Source organism: Anomaloglossus baeobatrachus, chromosome 4 (assembly GCF_048569485.1).
Source record: "Anomaloglossus baeobatrachus isolate aAnoBae1 chromosome 4, aAnoBae1.hap1, whole genome shotgun sequence".
Classification (NCBI taxonomy): Eukaryota; Metazoa; Chordata; class Amphibia; order Anura; family Aromobatidae; genus Anomaloglossus; species Anomaloglossus baeobatrachus.
The window spans coordinates 1,342,438-1,365,337 of NC_134356.1; the positions used below are offsets into that span (position 1 = coordinate 1,342,438).

At 46.7% G+C, this 22,900-nt stretch overlaps 1 protein-coding gene across 1 annotated transcript in view; it reads left to right on the forward strand.

Moving 5' to 3' along the window:
• SLC15A5 (solute carrier family 15 member 5) overlaps window positions 1–22,900 on the forward strand; it is a 269,608-nt gene that overhangs the window by 235,453 nt on the left and 11,255 nt on the right. Inside the window, exons 7-8 of the mRNA XM_075342328.1 lie at window positions 15,760–15,891; window positions 19,522–19,630. Coding sequence (XP_075198443.1) covers window positions 15,760–15,891; window positions 19,522–19,630 — 241 coding nt within the window. The remainder of the gene's footprint in view (window positions 1–15,759; window positions 15,892–19,521; window positions 19,631–22,900) is intronic.

Here is a 22,900-nt window from a genome sequence, read left to right on the forward strand (position 1 = left end):
GAGAGAAGGATGAGGAAACACAGGAAGGAATAAACATTGGAAGGAGGAGAAGACACAGAGAGAAGGATGAGGAGACACAGGAAGGAATAAACATTGGAAGGAGGAGAAGACACAGAGAGAAGGATGAGGTAACACAGGAAGGAATAAACATTGGAAGGAGGAGAAGACACAGAGAGAAGGATGAGGAGACACAGGAAGGAATAGACATTGGACGGAGGAGGAGACACAGAGAGATGGATGAGGAGACAGGAAGGAATAAACATTGGAAGGAGGAGAAGACACAGAGAGAAGGATGAGGAGACACAGGAAGGAATAAACATTGGATGGAGGAGGAGACACAGAGAGAAGGATGAGGAGACACAGGAAGGAATAAACATTGGAAGGAGGAGGAGACACAGAGAGAAGGATGAGAAGACACAGGAAGGAATAGACATTGGACGGAGGAGAAGACACAGAGAGAAGGATGAGGAGACACAGGAAGGAATAGACATTGGAAGGAGGAGGAGACACAGAGAGAAGGATGAGGAGACACAGGAAGGAATAAACATTGGAAGGAGGAGGAGACACAGAGAGAAGGATGAGAAGACAAAGGAAGGAATAAACATTGGAAGGAGGAGGAGACACAGAGAGAAGGATGAGGAGACACAGGAAGGAATAAACATTGGAAGGAGGAGGAGACACAGAGAGAAGGATGAGGAGACACAGGAAGGAATAGACATTGGACGGAGGAGGAGACACAGAGAGAAGGATGAGGAGACACAGGAAGGAATAGACATTGGAAGGAGGAGATGACACAGAGAGAAGGATGAGGAGGCACAGGAAGGAATAAACATTGGATGGAGGAGGAGGAGACACAGAGAGAAGGATGAGGAGACACAGGAAGGAATAAACATTGGAAGGAGGAGAAGACACAGAGAGAAGGATGAGAAGACACAGGAAGGAATAAACATTGGAAGGAGGAGGAGACACAGAGAGAAGGATGAGGAGACACAGGAAGGAATAAACATTGGAAGGAGGAGGAGACACAGAGAGAAGGATGAGAAGACACAGGAAGGAATAGACATTGGACGGAGGAGAAGACACAGAGAGAAGGATGAGGAGACACAGGAAGGAATAGACATTGGAAGCAGGAGGAGACACAGAGAGAAGGATGAGGAGACACAGGAAGGAATAAACATTGGAAGGAGGAGGAGACACAGAGAGAAGGATGAGAAGACACAGGAAGGATTAAACATTGGACGGAGGAGGAGACACAGAGAGAAGGATGAGGAGACACAGGAAGGAATAGACATTGGAAGGAGGAGAAGACACAGAGAGAAGGATGAGGAGACACAGGAAGGAATAAACATTGGAAGGAGGAGGAGACACAGAGAGAAGGATGAGGAGACACAGGAAGGAATAAACATTGGAAGGAGGAGGAGACACAGAGAGAAGGATGAGGAGACACAGGAAGGAATAAACATTGGAAGGAGGAGAAGACACAGAGAGAAGGATGAGGAGACACAGGAAGGAATAGACATTGGAAGGAGGAGAAGACACAGAGAGAAGGATGAGGAGCCACAGGAAGGAATAGACATTGGAAGGAGGAGAAGACACAGAGAGAAGGATGAGGAGACACAGGAAGGAATAGACATTGGAAGGAGGAGAAGACAGAGAGAGAAGGATGAGGAGACACAGGAAGGAATAGGCATTGGACGGAGGAGGAGACACAGAGAGAAGGATGAGGAGACACAGGAAGGAATAAATATTAGAAGGAGGAGAAGACAGAGAGAGAAGGATGAGGAGACACAGGAAGGAATAGACATTGGACAGAGGAGGAGACACAGAGAGAAGGATGAGGAGACACAGGAAGGAATAGACATTGGAAGGAGGAGAAGACACAGAGAGAAGAATGAGGAGACACAGGAAGGAATAGACATTGGAAGGAGGAGAAGATACAGAGAGAAGGATGATGAGACACAGGAAGGAATAAACATTGGAAGGAGGAGAAGACAGAGAGAGAAGGATGAGGAGACACAGGAAGGAATAAACATTGGAAGGAGGAGAAGACACAGAGAGAAGGATGAGGAGACACAGGAAGGAATAAACATTGGAAGGAGGAGGAGACACAGAGAGAAGGATGAGGAGACACAGGAAGGAATAGACATTGGAAGGAGGAGAAGACACAGAGAGAAGGATGAGTAGACACAGGAAGGAATAAACATTGGAAGGAGGAGGAGACACAGAGAGAAGGATGAGGAGACACAGGAAGGAATAGACATTGGAAGGAGGAGAAGACACAGAGAGAAGGATGAGGAGACACAGGAAGGAATAGACATTGGACGGAGGAGGAGACACAGAGAGAAGGATGAGGAGACACAGGAAGGAATTGACATTTGAAGGAGGAGAAGACACAGAGAGAAGGATGAGGAGACACAGGAAGGAATAAACATTGGAAGGAGGAGAAGATACAGAGAGTAGGAAGAGACACCGGAAAGAGGAGACACTGGAAGTAGGAGGAGGGGACACAGGAAGGAGGAGGAGGAGACACAGGAAGGAATAGACATTGGAAGAAGGATGAGGAGACAAAGGAAAGAGGAGACACAGTAAGTAGGAGGAGGGGACACAGGAAGGAGGAGGAGGACACACAGGAAGGAGGAGGAGGAGACACAGGATGTAGGATGAGGAGACACATTGGGGCTGTAGTGATGTAACCCATGAATATCTTCCTGCAATATGGAGGAGTCCTGCGAGGAAAATCTGCATATTCCCAGTGCATTCTGGGATAAGCAAAAAATCTCCGCAAACTCAAGGAGCATCGGGGTTTGGTCATTCAGCTGAAAGGAAGACTTCTGAAAACCGTGCGCCGCCAGGCTCAGACTGTTGCCCAGTCTTTTCCTGCTTTCACATCTACAGATTAAGAACATGGAAGAGGCCAGGAGCCATTTGGTTTGCTGCATTTCATGCTCCATGTTCACAGACCAGTGGAGCAGCCAAAGTTCACCTGCCAGAAATGCAAGCTTGTGTCCCTGTTGGAGAAGAAGCTGCAAAGTCTAGAAGAGAGAATCGCTACATTGAAAACTATTAAGGCAGGTGAGGAGTTCTTAGACTGAGCAGAAGTATCTCTTCAGAATACAGAAAGAGAAGAAATTTGTAGTGCACATGAAGAACCAGAGGAATGGAAGCATGGGACCCAGAGAAGCAGGAGGATCGGGAGACAGTCAGCACCCATACCTCTCAGGAACCAGTACCAGGCACTCACGGATGAGAAAGATGATCCACCACATCAAGATAAGACTTTGCCCGTAAAGAACATCCTTGAAAGCACTCAGAGTCCTCTTGGATGAAGAAAGAAAAATGTTGTTGAGAAGTAGAAACGGAAAGTGGTGGTCCCGGGGGATTCACTATTGAGAGGAACAGCGGCAGCCATCTGTAGACCGGATATAACCTCAAGAGAAATGCGCTGTCTTCCAGGTGTAAAAATCAAAGATGTGTCTGACAGGATATCGGGACTCTTCAGACCAACAGATGACTACCCATTCCCGCTAATACATGTGGGGACAAATGACACTGCAATAAACGAGCTGGAAACCATCTGCAGTGATTTTGAAGATTTAGGCAAGAAAGTGAAAGAACTGGGAGCGCAGGTGGTCTTTTCATCCAACCTTCCAGTGGATGGTCATGAAACAAGGAGGTGGAACAAGATTCTACAGGTGAACAACTGGCTACGTCGATGGTGCCCTCAACAAGGATTCGGATTTCTGGATCACGGAGTGAATTACCTGTATGATGGACTACTTGCTAGAGATGGGCTGCACCTTACCAAGACTGGAAAACACATATTTGGAAATCGCCTTGCTACGCTCATCAAAAGAGCTTTAAACTACAACAGCGTGGGAAGGGAAGAAAAAGGCCAGGGAAAGCCATACAGGTGACAAATACTACTGAAAACTCTGCTGTTAGTAATGGAAAAAAAGAACCAAGACAAAAAAAAATCAGAATAATGAAAATATGGGGGAATGTAGAAACAATCACAAACTAAAATGTGTTATACAAATGCACAGAGCCTGGGCAACAAACAAGGAGTTACTAACTCAGGAAAGGAAATATGATGTCCCTGGCATCACTGAGACCTGGTGGAAGGATCCACACATGACTGGAATACAAGGCTAGAAGGATACATCTTATCTGCAAGACACAGACCTAATGAACGAGGAGGAGGAGTCGCATTGTATGTTAGACAATCCTACATCTCCATAGAAATCCAAGCTTCAGAGACTGGGAGTTCTGTGGAAGTTGTAAGAATAGAAGGAGAAAACAAGGGAAGACACCATTGTAGGCGAGTACTACAGGCCGCCTCAACAAGCCGAGGATATGGATGAACACTATATATCAGATGACCAACTTCACAAGAAAATATGATGTGATCATGGGAGATTTCAACTCTCCAGACATTTGTTGGGAATCTCTCTCAGGCAAAAGTAACAGTTCCAACAAATTATTATCCTCTGTTACTGACAACTTTATCTTCCAAAAGGTAGAGGAGAAAACAAGGGGATCTGCTACCTTGGATCTAATCCTTACAAACAGGGAGGAGGTAAGGGTGGCTGGGACCCTGGGAAGCAGTGACCATGCTATCATAGAGGAGGTAAGGGTGGCTGGGACCCTGGGAAGCAGTGACCATGCTATCATAGAGGAGGTAAGGGTGGCTGGACCCTGGGAAGCAGTGACCATGCTATCATAGAGGAGATAAGGGTGGCTGGGACCCTGAGAAGCAGTGACCATGCTATCATAGAGGAGGTAAGGGTGGCTGGGACCCTGGGAAGCAGTGACCATGCTATCATAGAGGAGGTAAGGGTGGCTGGGACCCTGGGAAGCAGTGACCATGCTATCATAGAGGAGGTAACGGTGGCTGGGACCCTGGGAAGCAGTGACCATGCTATCATAGAGGAGGTAAGGGTGGCTGGGACCCTGGGAAGCAGTGACCATGCTATCATAGAGGAGGTAAGGGTGGCTGGGACCCTGGGAAGCAGTGACCATGCTATCATAGAGGAGGTAAGGGTGGCTGGACCCCGGGAAGCAGTGACCATGCTATCATAGAGGAGGTAAGGGTGGCTGGGGCCCTGGGAAGCAGTGACCATGCTATCATAGAGGAGGTAAGGGTGGCTGGGGCCCTGGGAAGCAGTGACCATGCTATCATAGAGGAGGTAAGGGTGGCTGGACCCTGGGAAGCAGTGACCATGCTATCATAGAGGAGGTAAGGGTGGCTGGGACCCTGGGAAGCAGTGACCATGCTATCATAGAGGAGGTAAGGGTGGCTGGGACCCTGGGAAGCAGTGACCATGCTATCATAGAGGAGGTAAGGGTGTCTGGGACCCTGGGAAGCAGTGACCATGCTATCATAGAGGAGGTAAGGGTGGCTGGGACCCTGGGAAGCAGTGACCATGCTATCATAGAGGAGGTAAGGGTGGCTGGGACCCTGGGAAGAAGTGACCATGCCATCATAGAGGAGGTAAGGGTGGCTGGGGCCCTGGGAAGCAGTGACCATGCTATCATAGAGGAGGTAAGGGTGGCTGGGACCCTGGGAAGCAGTGACCATGCCATCATAGAGGAGGTAAGGGTGGCTGGGACCCTGGGAAGCAGTGACCATGCTATCATAGAGGAGGTAAGGGTGGCTGGGACCCTGGGAAGCAGTGACCATTCTATCATAGAGGAGGTAAGGGTGGCTGGGATCCTGGGAAGCAGTGACCATGCTATCATAGAGGAGGTAAGGGTGGCTGGACCCTGGGAAGCAGTGACCATGCTATCATAGAGGAGGTAAGGGTGGCTGGACCCTGGGAAGCAGTGACCATGCTATCATAGAGGAGGTAAGGGTGGCTGGTGCCCTGGGAAGCAGTGACCATGCTATCATAGAGGAGGTAAGGGTGGCTGGACCCTGGGAAGCAGTGACCATGCTATCATAGAGGAGGTAAGGGTGGCTGGGACCCTGGGAAGCAGTGACCATGCTATCATAGAGGAGGTAAGGGTGGCTGGGACCCTGGGAAGCAGTGACCATGCTATCATAGAGGAGGTAAGGGTGGCTGGGACCCTGGGAAGCAGTGACCATGCCATCATAGAGGAGGTAAGGGTGGCTGGGACCCTGGGAAGCAGTGACCATGCTATCATAGAGGAGGTAAAGGTGGCTGGACCCTGGGAAGCAGTGACCATGCTATCATAGAGGAGGTAAGAGTGGCTGGACCCTGGGAAGCAGTGACCATGCTATCATAGAGGAGGTAAGGGTGGTTGGGACCCTGGGAAGCAGTGACCATGCTATCATAGAGGAGGTAAGGGTGGCTGGACCCTGGGAAGCAGTGACCATGCTATCATAGAGGAGGTAAGGGTGGCTGGGACCCTGAGAAGCAGTGACCATGCTATCATAGAGGAGGTAAAGGTGGCTGGACCCTGGGAAGCAGTGAACATGCTATCATAGAGGAGGTAAGGGTGGCTGGGACCCTGGGAAGCAGTGACCATGCTATCATAGAGGAGGTAAAGGTGGCTGGACCCTGGGAAGCAGTGAACATGCTATCATAGAGGAGGTAAGGGTGGCTGGGACCCTGGGAAGCAGTGACCATGCTATCATAGAGGAGGTAAGAGTGGCTGGGACCCCGGGAAGCAGTGACCATGCTATCATAGAGGAGGTAAGGGTGGCTGGGACCCTGGGAAGCAGTGACCATGCTATCATAGAGGAGGTAAGGGTGGCTGGGACCCTGGGAAGCAGTGACCATGCTATCATAGAGGAGGTAAGGGTAGCTGGGGCCCTGGGAAGCAGTGACCATGCTATCATAGAGGAGGTAAGGGTAGCTGGGGCCCTGGGAAGCAGTGACCATGCTATCATAGAGGAGGTAAGGGTGGCTGGGGCCCTGGGAAGCAGTGACCATGCTATCATAGAGGAGGTAAGGGTGGCTGGGCCCTGGGAAGCAGTGACCATGCTATCATAGAGGAGGTAAGGGTGGCTGGGACCCTGGGAAGCAGTGGCCATGCTATCATAGAGGAGGTAAGGGTGGCTGGGACCCTGGGAAGCAGTGACCATGCTATCATAGAGGAGGTAAGGGTGGCTGGGACCCTGGGAAGCAGTGACCATGCTATCATAGAGGAGGTAAGGGTGGCTGGGACCCTGAGAAGCAGTGACCATGCTATCATAGAGGAGGTAAGGGTGGCTGGGCCCTGGGAAGCAGTGAACATGCTATCATAGAGGAGGTAAGGGTGGCTGGGACCCTGGGAAGCAGTGACCATGCTATCATAGAGGAGGTAAGGGTGGCTGGGACCCGGGGAAGCAGTGATCATGCTATCATAGAGGAGGTAAGGGTGGCTGGACCCCGGGAAGCAGTGACCATGCTATCATAGAGGAGGTAAGGGTGGCTGGGACCCTGGGAAGCAGTGACCATGCTATCATAGAGGAGGTAAGGGTGGCTGGGACCCCGGGAAGCAGTGACTATGCTATCATAGAGGAGATAAGGGTGGCTGGGATCCTGGGAAGCAGTGGCCATGCTATCATAGAGGAGATAAGGGTGGCTGGGACCCTGAGAAGCAGTGACCATGCTATCATAGAGGAGGTAAGGGTGGCTGGGACCCTGGGAAGCAGTGACCATGCTATCATAGAGGAGGTAAGAGTGGCTGGGACCCTGGGAAGCAGTGACCATGCTATCATAGAGGAGGTAAGGGTGGCTGGGACCCTGGGAAGCAGTGACCATGCTATCATAGAGGAGGTAAGGGTGGCTGGGACCCTGGGAAGCAGTGACCATGCTATCATAGAGGAGGTAAGGGTGGCTGGGACCCTGGGAAGCAGTGACCATGCTATCATAGAGGAGGTAAGGGTGGCTGGGACCCTGGGAAGCAGTGACCATGCTATCATAGAGGAGGTAAGGGTGGCTGGGACCCTGGGAAGCAGTGACCATGCTATCATAGAGGAGGTAAGGGTGGCTGGGGCCCTGGGAAGCAGTGACCATGCTATCATAGAGGAGGTAAGGGTGGCTGGGACCCTGGGAAGCAGTGACCATGCTATCATAGAGGAGGTAGGGGGGCTGGGACCCTGGGAAGCAGCGACCATGCTATCATAGAGGAGGTAAGGGTGGCTGGGACCCTGGGAAGCAGTGACCATGCTATTATAGCGGGAGTAAGGGTGGCTGGGACCCTGGGAAGCAGTGACCATGCTATCATAGAGGAGGTAAGGGTGGCTGGGACCCTGGGAAGCAGTGACCATGCTATCATAGAATTTTGGATAACTAGAGGAGGAAGACCAGTGAAAACTCAGACTTCAAGGCTGGATTTCAGAAAGGCAGATTTTAAGGGACTCAGAGGATAGCAGGATTCAATGGCCGTATGTCCTTAAGGACAGAAATGTCCCGGAAGGATGGGGCATCTTGAAAAATGAGATTCTCAAAGCGCAATCGTTAACAATCCCTAAAAGAGGGAAGAATAAGAAAGATTTAAGGAAATCAGGATGGATGAACATAGAACTTAAACAGATGCTAAAAAGGAAGAAAGAAATGTTTATTGAATGGAAAGAGGGAGGCATATCTAAAGAAGAATATAACAGTCTGCAAAACCTGCAGGGCACGCATCAGATTAGCCAAAGCTGATAATAAAATAAGGCTGCAAGAGACGTCAAAAGCAATAAAAGAGGATTTTGTAGTTATGTCAAAAATAAAAGAAAAGTCAAAGATGTTATAGGAATTTTACAGGATGAAAATGGAGAAGTTGTAAAAAATGAAGTTGAGAAGCAGAACTTTTAAATTGGTATTTTGCATCTGTTTTCTCTGAAAAAGTAAAATCAACTGATCTTCACCGTTCTATTGTAGGATTAGAAGAATCCAGGCCATCAATACACAAAGAGATAGTGAGGGAATACTGAGCTAACATTAATGAATTCAAGTCCCCAGGTCCAGATGAGTTACACCCCAGAGCACTGAAGGAGATAGCAGAGGAAATATTAGAACCACTCCATATTTTTTGAAAATTCTTGGAGAACAGGAGAAGTTCCAGAAGACTGGAGAAGAGCAAATGTTGTCCCTATCTTCAAAAAAGGGGAAGAAGGTGGACCCAGGGAAGTACAGGCCAGTGAGCCTGACTTCCATACCAGGAAAGATCTTTGAACAAATTATTAAACAACATTTGTACCTGGATGAGAATGAAGTGATTAACAAGAGCCAGCATGGGTTTGTAACTAATAAGTCATGTCAGACTAACTTAATTTCCTTCTATGACAGAATCACTGACTGGGTGGATCAGGGAAATGCAGTAGATATAATATATCTTGACTTCAGTAAAGCATTTGACAAAGTATCTCATACAATCCTTATAGAAAAAATGACCAAGTGTGGAATGGACAAGGCAACTGTTAGATGGATTCGTAACTGGCTTAGTGATCGGAGTCAGAGTGGTCATAAATGGCTGCACATCCAGTTGGAAGACTGTCTCAAGTAGGGTACGGCTCTGTCCTGGTTCCCGTGTTGTTTAACATCTTTATCAATGATTTAGATGAAGGAATTAAGGGTAAACTGATTAAATTTGCTGATGACACAAAGCTAGGAGGGATAACTAATACTAGAGAAGAGCGAACGAGGATTCAACAAGATCTAAACAAGCTGCAACAAGGGGCAGCAACTAATAGACTGGTTTATAACAGGGAGAAATGCAAAGTCATACATCTCTGCAAGAATAATGAAAAGAGCATATACAGCATGGGAGGAATAGCGCTATCCAACAGCATGTCTGACATATACAGCATGGGCGGAATAGAGCTATCCAACAGCATGTGTGACATATACAGCATGGGGGGAATAGCGCTATCCAACAGCATGTGTGATATATACAGCATGGGAGGAATAGAGCTATCCAACAGCATGTGTGACATATACAGCATGGGAGGAATAGAGCTATCCAACAGCATGTGTGACATATACAGCATGGGAGGAATAGAGCTATCCAACAGCATGTGTGACATATACAGCATGGGAGGAATAGAGCTATCCAACAGCATGTGTGACATCTACAGCATGGGAGGAATAGCGCTATCCAACAGCATGTGTGACATATACAGCATGGGAGGAATAGAGCTATCCAACAGCATGTGTGACATATACAGCATGGGAGGAATAGCGCTATCCAACAGCATGTGTGACATATACAGCATGGGAGGAATAGCGCTATCCAACAGCATGTGTGACATCTACAGCATGGGAGGAATAGAGCTATCCAACAGCATGTGTGACATATACAGCATGGGAGGAATAGCGCTATCCAACAGCATGTGTGACATATACAGCATGGGAGGAATAGAGCTATCCAACAGCATGTGTGACATCTACAGCATGGGAGGAATAGAGCTATCCAACAGCATGTGTGACATATACAGCATGGGAGGAATAGAGCTATCCAACAGCATGTGTGACATATACAGCATGGGAGGAATAGAGCTATCCAACAGCATGTGTGACATATACAGCATGGGAGGAATAGAGCTATCCAACAGCATGTGTGACATATACAGCATGGGAGAAATAGCGCTATCCAACAGCATGTGTGATATATACAGCATGGGGGGAATAGCACTATCCAACAGCATGTGTGACATCTACAGCATGGGAGGAATAGAGCTATCCAACAGCATGTGTGACATATACAGCATGGGAGGAATAGCGCTATCCAACAGCATGTGTGACATATACAGCATGGGAGGAATAGAGCTATCCAACAGCATGTGTGACATATACAGCATGGGAGGAATAGCGCTATCCAACAGCATGTGTGACATATACAGCATGGGAGGAATAGCGCTATCCAACAGCATGTGTGACATCTACAGCATGGGAGGAATAGAGCTATCCAACAGCATGTGTGACATATACAGCATGGGAGGAATAGAGCTATCCAACAGCATGTGTGACATATACAGCATGGGAGGAATAGCGCTATCCAACAGCATGTGTGACATATACAGCATGGGAGGAATAGAGCTATCCAACAGCATGTGTGATATATACAGCATGGGAGGAATAGAGCTATCCAGCAGCATGTGTGATATATACAGCATGGGAGGAATAGAGCTATCCAACAGCATGTGTGACATATACAGCATGGGAGGAATAGAGCTATCCAACAGCATGTGTGACATCTACAGCATGGGAGGAATAGAGCTATCCAACAGCATGTGTGATATATACAGCATGGGAGGAATAGCGCTATCCAACAGCATGTGTGACATATACAGCATGGGAGGAATAGAGCTATCCAACAGCATGTGTGACATCTACAGCATGGGAGGAATAGAGCTATCCAACAGCATGTGTGACATCTACAGCATGGGAGGAATAGAACTATCCAACAGCATGTGTGACATATACAGCATGGGAGGAATAGAGCTATCCAACAGCATGTGTGACATATACAGCATGGGGGGAATAGCGCTATCCAACAGCATGTGTGACATATACAGCATAGGGGGAATAGCGCTATCCAACAGCATGTGTGACATATACAGCATGGGAGGAATAGCGCTATCCAACAGCATGTGTGATATATACAGCATGGGAGGAATAGCGCTATCCAACAGCATGTGTGATATATACAGCATGGGAGGAATAGCGCTATCCAACAGCATGTGTGACATATACAGCATGGGAGGAATAGAGCTATCCAACAGCATGTGTGACATATACAGCATGGGAGGAATAGAGCTATCCAACATCATGTGTGATATATACAGCATGGGAGGAATAGCGCTATCCAACAGCATGTGTGATATATACAGCATGGGAGGAATAGCGCTATCCAACAGCATGTGTGATATATACAGCATGGGAGGAATAGAACTATCCAACAGCATGTGTGACATATACAGCATGAGAGGAATAGCGCTATCCAACAGCATGTGTGACATCTACAGCATGGGAGGAATAGCGCTATCCAGCAGCATGTGTGAAAAAGACATGGGTATACTAATAGATCACAGACTGCACAGGAGTCAGCAGGTTGACGCAGCAGCAAAAAAGGCAAACACCATTCTAGGATGTATTAACAGAAGCATCCTGTCTAGATCATGTGAAGTCATTATCCTCCTTTACTCCTCTTTGGTCATGCCTCATCTGGAATATTGTGTCCAGTTCTGAGCACCACATTTTAAAAAAGACCTCAACAAACTTGAGCAAGTTCAGAGAAGAGTGACCAGAATGGTGACCAGTCTGCAAACCATGTCTATGAGGAACGGTTACAGGATTTAGGATTGTTTAGCTGCAAAAGAGAAGACTGAGAGGAGACTTAATAGCTGTCTACAAATATCTTACAGGCGGTCACACTGTAGAGGGATCAGTTTTATTCTCATTTTCACAAGGAAAGACTAGAAGCAATGGATGACACTGATGGGAGCAGACACAGATTAGATATTAGAAAAACTGACAATCAACCAGTGGAACAGGCGACCACGAGAGGTGGTGAGGTCTCCTGCAATGGAAGTCTTTAAGAAGAGGTGGAAGGACATCTGTCTGGGATGATTTAGTGAATCCTGCTTTGAGCCGGGGGTTGGACTAGATGACCCCGGAGGTCCATTCCAACTCTAATATTCTATGATTCTATGCTTCTATGATATTCTGGTTTGGAAAGTGAGATGAACACTTCTTTTTTGGGTTCATTTCAGCTAAAAAAAAAGTACTTGAAAAAAGTCAATTTGCAGTGAGACTGGTGCTGCATATTCACAAATATCCTGGGGGAGATGTGTGTAACACTCTGGGGTCTCCTAGAGCTGTGTCCAGCCCCTTCCCCATCAGGAATCAGACCTCAGCATATCTGGCTGTGGGCACTCGGATAGGGAGGTATGAAGCATCCTGTGTAATGTGGCACAGCAGTGTCAGACGTTCAGCATATTCCATTTTTGGATTAGTATTTCACTAAATATTTGCTTCTTTTGCTGTCTGGACGGCGGGTGCTCTATTCTTTACATTACTCTGCTCATTGCCGCTCTGTCTTTTGCCGGACATTTTTGTAGGTAGCCTCACGGAGATGGCGCTGGTTATATGTTACTCACTAAATTGTCACAAGCTGAACTTGTAAATACAGCAATATGTAATATAAAACATAACTTTTAATAAGTTCTTGTTAAAAAAGGCTACAATATATAATAAAGTGGATGGTGAGATGATCGGCTGACACCTCCGTGTCATGGTTGTGTCACTGTTGACAGGCAGTCCTATGGTGTCCGGCTGTAGAAAGTCGCAGCAGGTGGTCAGGGGAGCTTGTCACAATCCTAATCTCGATGAGTGCCTGAAAAAAACAGAAGGGTGCTGCTGGTTTGGGGTATGTGGCCCTGGAGGCTCCAAAGGCACGAGTAATCTAATCCCTGGTGAGCCAGCGGAAGGATGAGACTCTGCTGCCTGTCAAATGGCTTGAAGTCCTCCCGGGTGATCCGTACAGGCTCCCCGATTGCTGGGTTTACACTCACATTACTCCCTCTGTCGGACTCCATTGCTTCTTGTCTCCTCTGTGCTCGGCAAGCAGCCTCCTCCTTATACTCCTGAGATACACCGGGGCCCAGAACCGCCATCTCTTCTTCATACCACACCACCCACTGGCTTTTTTGGGCAGGGATCCCCATCTCCAGTTCTTGTCCATCAGATATCTGGGAGGAGGGGGTCTGGCTCGCACCCACCAGATCAATTAAGGCCTCTTTACTCAGTTCCTGGTAGCTGAGGCCCAGATATTTGGCTCTCACCTGTAGACTGGATGCACTCCAGTTTCTGTACTCACTCTGTGGGTGGATTTCCATTAGGCTGCGCTCTGTTGATCCCACCGCTGCCACCAGTTATCACGGGGTCCTTCTCCGATATCACACAAACAACTGAGCGGAAGATGATTGAACAATCCAAAGGTCAATTATTCCAAGCAAGTCAGAAGGTTCATAAAATCATCCACCACACAAAGGGTAAAATAGTCCAGAAACACGGATATAGTCCAGTAAGCGATAAATGTCCAGGTCTCTCTGGGGAGCCTCAGCTTCTCCCACAGACGATAAATCTTCCTGCTTCTCTCTTGAAGTTCTCAGACAGACTGAATAATCCCCCAGGTAAGCAGACAATTTGGGTGGATTCCAGGCCTGCCTCCCCCAGACTTAGGGACAAAAGCCCGGTATGGGGTGATTAACCTGCAAACAGGACAAATAATACATAGAATGGACAGAGCACCACGCCTAAAGTACGAACCTACACAAAATTATACACAACTCCCCATATTCCACTATCACAACAGGGTTTCGCTTCTGTGATGCCCTGGCACACCAGGTAGTTACAGAAAGAGTTATTCCTCCTTGGTACCACCTGATCCCACATCGGTGCAGTGAGGCAGCCGAACCCTCCCCCCAGTGTAGCAACTGAAAAGAGGAGGAGGGAAGGAGTTGAGGGTCAGTCGGAGAAGGGAGTGAGAGGAGAGCAGACAGGGGTTGTAGCTCCTGGGCTGCTGGGGAAGTGAAGAAAGGTGAAAGCCGAGTTCTAGGAGCTAAAGTGGAGAGTAAGCTCAGGGGAACCCGTGGTGGACCGGGGCAGGGTAGTGGCCCGCTGGTAGTTTGTATGGGAACCCGGACTTGTGCAGAGAAAGGACGTCCCCCGTCCAAAACTGAAGAGGAAAAGGTGACTGTCAGCTGGAGTGCAGGAGAGAGAGGGCCCTGATTCTTGTACCGGGTGTGGGATTCGAACACTCCCTCACCAAAGGCCTACGGATACTGGCAATTTCTGGTTAAGTACTGGACTCTGAGTATTTCTTCCATCTGTGTTTCTTGACCCTCCACATCAATACAGCCTCATCCAGCACCACGACTACCAACTGTAAGTGCCCTACTTCCTGCCTCCTAAAGACTGCTCCCTGCAACCTCTCACAATACACTGGGCCCTGGGGCATCCATCCCTACTCACGGAGGGGTTAACATCCAGCTGCCATCCCATCGCCCCCGGGTGTCCCACAACAGCAGCGGTGGTGCCACACCTCACCACACACCGTGGGTGGCGTCACAGACAATCTCCCTTCTAAATATCCCCTTTTCACTTGTGGGTGGAGGACCGCTGCTCGAGGCCGGGTCCGTTTCCCACTCGAGCCACAGTAAAGCCCCGGATCCGCGCATCCCCGAGCAGCCCCTTAGCTACGGTCTGGCCCCCGCCCGCAACACTTCCCTATCCTGCCGCCGTACTTCCCCATACCTAGTGTGACACTCAACACGAAAAATCTTATACAACAGCTATGCCCACATCCAGAGGATGTATAACACCACCATGCACACAAACAATGAGCGGGAAATGTGAGGGAGGACAGTCCTGGCAGGATAGGCAATAAACACCACATATGTTCATGGCCGACACCTCTCACATTATTGCTTTACTTACAGGTCTCATCTTGTGCGTTGTACCTATCCATCCACGTTACGGACACTATTGCTTTGTCCCACAAACTGAACCGCCATAAATAATGGTCTCTGTGGTGTGTAAATGTCCTAATAATAATAATATAATGTGCAGCAAAGAAAAGAAAGCAAAGGTGCAAATAATGAGATCAGTGCAAGATGAGGCAGGGTGAAGTGTGGCCCTGACAGCGGCAGCTCCGGCCTGGCCCAGGAACACTGGAGACATAGAGGTCACTGAAACATATAATACATAGCTGTCAGAAAGGATTGTGGCTCCTTGTGGGCGGAGCTTTGGATCAAACAATGTGATTGGTGAATGTGTTGTATGCAGGAATCACTGACTGCTGCCTCCTTGCTCTCGGCAGGTTCCTTCATTACATTCTGCCTGGTTCCCACCAGGATCCGGGGCGTCTGTTTGGCTCTCATGAGCATGTTTCAGGCATTCGGCTGCTTCTTAGGAGCTTTACTGATTCAAATTACATTCTCAGCATCTGAAGGTGTGTATAATGTGTAACAAAATATGTATAATCAGGGTGCCTAACAAAAACACATCTGCTATCACTGCAATATAACTGATATCTGCAGAGCGGTGATGTCACTGCTGTATAATATAACTGATATCCGCAGAGCGGTGATGTCACCTCCTGTATAATATAACTGATATCCGCAGAGCGGTGATGTCACTGCTGTATAATATAACTGATATCTGCAGAGCGGTGATGTCACTACTGTATAATATAACTGATATCTGCAGAGCGGTGATGTCACTTCTGTATAATATAACTGATATCTGCAGAGCGGTGATGTCACTGCTGTATAATATAACTGATATCTGCAGAGCGGTGATGTCACTGCTGTATAATATAACTGATATCTGCAGAGCGGTGATGTCACTACTGTATAATATAACTGATATCTGCAGAGCGGTGATGTCACTGCTGTATAATATAACTGATATCTGCAGAGCGGTGATGTCACTGCTGTATAATATAACTGATATCTGCAGAGCGGTGATGTCACCTCCTGTATAATATAACTGATATCTGGAGAGCGGTGATGTCACTGCTGTATAATATAACTGATATCTGCAGAGCGGTGATGTCACTGCTGTATAATATAACTGATATCTGCAGAGCAGTGATGTCACTGCTGTATAATATAACTGATATCTGCAGAGCGGTGAGGTCACCTCCTGTATAATATAACTGATATCTGCAGAGCGGTGATGTCACCTCCTGTATAATATAACTGATATCTGCAGAGCGGTGATGTCACTGCTGTGTAATATAACTGATATCTGCAGAGCAGTGATGTCATCTCCTGTATAATATAACTGATATCTGCAGAGCGGTGATGTCACTGCTGTATAATATAACTGATATCTGCAGAGCGGTGATGTCACTGCTGTATAATATAACTGATATCTGCAGAGCGGTGATGTCACTGCTGTATAATATAACTGATATCTGCAGAGCGGTGATGTCACTGCTGTATAATATAACTGATATCCGCAGAGCGGTGATGTCACCTCCTGTATAATATAACTGATATCTGCAGAGCGGTGATGTCACTGCTGTATAATATAACTGATATCTGCAGAGCGGTGATGTCACTACTGTATAATATAACTGATATCTGCAGAGCGGTGATGTCACTGCTGTATAATATAACTGATATCTGCAGAGCGGTGATGTCACTGCTGTATAATATAACTGATATCCGCAGAGCGGTGATGTCACCTCCTGTATAATATAACTGATATCTGCAGAGCGGTGATGTCACTGCTGTATAATATAACTGATATCTGCAGAGCGGTGATGTCACTACTGTATAATATAACTGATATCCGCAGAGCGGTGATGTCACTGCTGTATAATATAACTGATATCTGCAGAGCGGTGATGTCACTGCTGTATAATATAACTGATATCTGCAGAGCGGTGATGTCACTGCTGTATAATATAACTGATATCTGCAGAGCGGTGATGTCACTACTGTATAATATAACTGATATCTGCAGAGCGGTGATGTCACTGCTGTATAATATAACTGATATCTGCAGAGCGGTGATGTCACTGCTGTATAATATAACTGATATCTGCAGAGCGGTGATGTCACTGCTGTATAATATAACTGATATCTGCAGAGCGGTGATGTCACTACTGTATAATATAACTGATATCTGCAGAGCGGTGATGTCACTGCTGTATAATATAACTGATATCTGCAGAGCGGTGATGTCACTGCTGTATAATATAACTGATATCTGCAGAGCGGTGATGTCACCTCCTGTATAATATAACTGATATCTGGAGAGCGGTGATGTCACTGCTGTATAATATAACTGATATCTGCAGAGCGGTGATGTCACTGCTGTATAATATAACTGATATCTGCAGAGCGGTGATGTCACTGCTGTATAATATAACTGATATCTGCAGAGCGGTGATGTCACTGCTGTATAATATAACTGATATCTGCAGAGCGGTGATGTCACTGCTGTATAATATAACTGATATCTGGAGAGCGGTGATGTCACTGCTGTATAATATAACTGATATCTGCAGAGCGGTGATGTCACTGCTGTATAATATAACTGATATCTGCAGAGCGGTGATGTCACTGCTGTATAATATAACTGATATCTGCAGAGCGGTGATGTCACTGCTGTATAATATAACTGATATCTGCAGAGCGGTGATGTCACTGCTGTATAATATAACTGATATCTGCAGAGCGGTGATGTCACTGCTGTATAATATAACTGATATCTGCAGAGCGGTGATGTCACTGCTGTATAATATAACTGATATCTGGAGAGCGGTGATGTCACTTCCTGTATAATATAACTGATATCTGCAGAGCGGTGATGTCACTTCCTGTATAATATAACTGATATATGCAGAGCGGTGATGTCACTGCTGTATAATATAACTGATATCTGCAGAGCGGTGATGTCACTGCTGTATAATATAACTGATATCTGCAGAGCGGTGATGTCACTGCTGTGTAATATAACTGATATCTGCAGAGCGGTGATGTCACTTCCTGTATAATATAACTGATATCTGCAGAGCGGTGATGTCACTGCTGTATAATATAACTGATATCTGCAGAGCGGTGATGTCACTGCTGTATAATATAACTGATATCTGCAGAGCGGTGATGTCACTGCTGTATAATATAACTGATATCTGGAGAGCGGTGATGTCACTTCCTGTATAATATAATTGATATCTGCAGAGCTGTGATGTCACTGCTGTATAATATAACTGATATCTGCAGAGCGGTGATGTCACTGATGTATAATATAACTGATATCTGCAGAGCGGTGATGTCACTGCTGTATAATATAACTGATATCTGCAGAGCGGTGATGTCACTTCTGTATAATATAACTGATATCTGCAGAGCGGTGATGTCACTGCTGTATAATATAACTGATATCTGCAGAGCGGTGATGTCACTGCTGTATAATATAACTGATATCTGCAGAGCGGTGATGTCACTGCTGTATAATATAACTGATATCTGCAGAGCGGTGATGTCACTTCCTGTATAATATAACTGATATCTGCAGAGCGGTGATGTCACTGCTGTATAATATAACTGATATCTGCAGAGCGGTGATGTCACTGCTGTATAATATAATTGATATCTTCAGAGCGGTGATGTCACTGCTGGGTAATATAACTGATATCTGCATGGCGGTGATGTCACTGCTGTATAATATAACTGATATCTGCATGGCGGTGATGTCACTGCTGTATAATATAACTGATATCTGCATGGCGGTGATGTCACTGCTGTATAATATAACTGATATCTGGAGAGCGGTGATGTCACTTCCTTTCTAATATAACTGATATCTGCAGAGCGGTGATGTCACTTCCTTTCTAATATAACTGATATCTGCAGAGCGGTGATGTCACTTCCTTTCTAATATAACTGATATCTGCAGAGCGGTGATGTCACTTCCTGTCTAATATAACTGATATCTGCAGAGCGGTGATGTCACTTCCTGTCTAATATAACTGATATCTGGAGAGCGGTGATGTCACTTCCTGTCTAATATAACTGATATCTGGTGATGTAATTTTCTCTGTGATCTCGCTGATTTTTCTCAGGTGACTGGTTTCCGGACGACTTGTCCTGTGGGCACTTGGAGCGTTTTTTCTTCTTGTTGGGCTTCGTGATGCTCCTAAATTCTGTGGCTTTCTGGCGAGTTTCTCACAGGTAACCGTGGGCCCGGAGCTCTGCTGTTTGCCTTGCTCCTTTCTTACTTCCCCTGTTCTAGGATTACTCCATGTTACCCCATAAAGCATCATATGATGTGATTACTGGGGTCCATATCTCGTGCCTGATCCCTGGTATAAATGGTTGCTACACTGTCTTAATTAATGTAAATTAATTAATTAAGCAAGCCTAGGTGGAACACATGTACACATGAGTCTATGGAGGAGAAACATCTACACATGAGCCTAGGGGGAACACATGTACACATGAGTCTATGGAGGAGAAACATCTACACATGAGCCTATGGAGGAGAAACATCTACACATGAGCCTAGGGGGAGAAACATCTACACATGAGCCTATGGAGAAGAAACATCTACACATGAGCCTATGGAGGAGAAACATCTACACATGAGCCTATGGAGGAGAAACATCTACACATGAGCCTATGGAGGAGAAACATCTACACATGAGCCTATGGAGGAGAAACATCTACACATGAGCCTATGGAGGAGAAACATCTACACATGAGCCTAGGGGGAGAAACATCTACACATGAGTCTATGGAGGAGAAACATCTACACATGAGTCTATGGAGGAGAAACATCTACACATGAGCCTATGGAGGAGAAACATCTACACATGAGCCTATGGAGGAGAAACATCTACACATGAGCCTATGGAGGAGAAACATCTACACATGAGCCTATGGAGGAGAAACATCTACACATGAGCCTAGGGGGAGAAACATCTACACATGAGTCTATGGAGGAGAAACATCTACACATGAGTCTATGGAGGAGAAACATCTACACATGAGTCTATGGAGGAGAAACATCTACACATGAGTCTAGGGAGGAGAAACATCTACACATGAGCCTATGGAGGAGAAACATCTACACATGAGTCTATGGAGGAGAAACATCTACACATGAGTCTATGGAGGAGAAACATCTACACATGAGCCTATGGAGGAGAAACATCTACACATGAGTCTATGGAGGAGAAACATCTACACATGAGTCTATGGAGGAGAAACATCTACACATGAGCCTATGGAGGAGAAACATCTACACATGAGCCTATGGAGGAGAAACATCTACACATGAGCCTAGGGGGAACACATGTACACATGAGTCTATGGAGGAGAAACATCTACACATGAGTCTATGGAGGAGAAACATCTACACATGAGCCTAGGGGGAACACATGTACACATGAGTCTATGGAGGAGAAACATCTACACATGAGTCTATGGGTGAACACATGTACTCATGAGCCTAGGAAGAGAACACATGAGGCAGGGGAAAGAACTTGTACATACTGTATGAGGACATCTACACATGAGGCTAGGGGGAGAACATCTGCACCTGAGCCTAAGGGGAGGAAATCTTCAGATGAGCCTAGGGGATTCATATCTACACATGGTCCTAGGGGAAGAACATCTACTCCGGTGCTTAAGGAGAGCATATCTACTTATGAAAATATGGAGTAAGAACTTCTACAGATGAGCCTGTGGGGGAGGTACATCTGCACACGAGCCTATGGGTGAGCCCATCTACACATGATCCTTGGGGAGCACATCTACACATAGGCTTAGGGGGAGCACATCTACTCATGTGCCTAGAGGGAGAACAACTGTTCATGAGCATAAGAAGGATCACATCCACTCATGATTGTAGAGGGGATCACATCTATTCATGGACCTATGGAGGAAGAACTTTTGCACTTGAGCCTATAGGGGAGCACATCTACACAAATGTCTAGACAGGCCACATCTACACATGAGCCTAAAGGCCCCGTCACACACAGAGATAAATCTTTGGCAGATCTGTGGTTGCAGTGAAATTATGGACATATTATTCCATTTGTACACAGCCACAAACCTGGCACTGATTGTCCACAATTTCACTGCTACCACAGATCTGCCACAGATTTATCTCTGTGTGTAAAGTGGCCTTAAGGGTGAGCAGGTCTGCACATGAGCCTGAGGAAGCACTGTGGAGACATGGGGGTCAGTGGGTGTTCTCGTCTGCTGGCCCGGCCGCCTTTAGAAAGACAACATGGCCCAGGGCTCATCCCAACTGAACGCCCGGCCTCCTTAACCGTGGGCGGAACACTACTCAGACAACACAGGGTGAGGGAACCACAATATTAAGACTTTATTGGATCCCCAAACAATTAACGGCACATAACACATAACCAGCAAAACACAAATGTAACAGGCAACAGAGTCTCACCCTTCCGCTGCTCACCAGGGATTAGAATGTCCGTGCCTCAGAGGTTCCAGGGCTACTTACTCTAATCCAGCAGCACCCCGCTTTCGGCGGGCACCCACCGAGAATGGAATAACGCCAGATTTAGGAAGCTGGCTGAGGTCCGCAAAGTCTGTAGTCAGATGACTGTCCCAAGCTGTATTCCTTCCTTATGTAGTCCTTGATATCAAAGCCGAATCCTTGCATTCGATGCTGAAGTCCATATAGTATTATAATCCCGGTTTGGTTATGCCTTCCAATCGGATCCGCAGGTCCTAGATTGGTAGCATGTAGCAAGAGTCTCTGGTATGATGATATGATATAATCCTGGCAGCCGGAGTCGAAATCCCTAGACTTTGGTATGGTCTACAATTGGCATCGGAGTCCCTAGATTGAAGCCATGTAGCCAAGTGATCCTCTAGTTGGAGCCAAAGTCCCTAGACCAAGTCCACAAGGCATCCTGGTTCTGATCCCCTAGCCAGCTCCTAAGAGCTTAGACTGGATCATGCAACATCCATCAACCCTGGTGACTCAAAGAAGTCCCCTTTTATAGCCATCGCCTTCCCTTAGGATATACTGTCCCTTATCGGATTGGTTGTACAAGATTGCTTCTCTTATTGGATGAATTTCAAGCTATATTCAAAAATCCAGAGACAAGGGTGAGACAGGTAAATTACATCACATCTAGCAATTCACTTAGTAATACAATGGGAATTTTGCATAATTGAGTTATCTGGGTGTCTGGCCTTCAGTGGCCAAAACAATTACATGAGTCAACAAAAACGTCAATACTAAACTCCCAAGAGTCTTGTAGAACAATGAGGGATTATCCCCATCTATAAACAAACTGTCTTCATGTCTGGCTGAATGTTAAGAAAGTTAACCCATGCTAGGCACTGCGTGTCCATGTCATCACATTCCTCCCCCTTTTTAATATTAGCCAGAAACGATCATCCTTCTCCTCTTGACGGCATTGTCCTTTTTAATGGTGAGGTCAGCAACAGAGGCTCGCATCT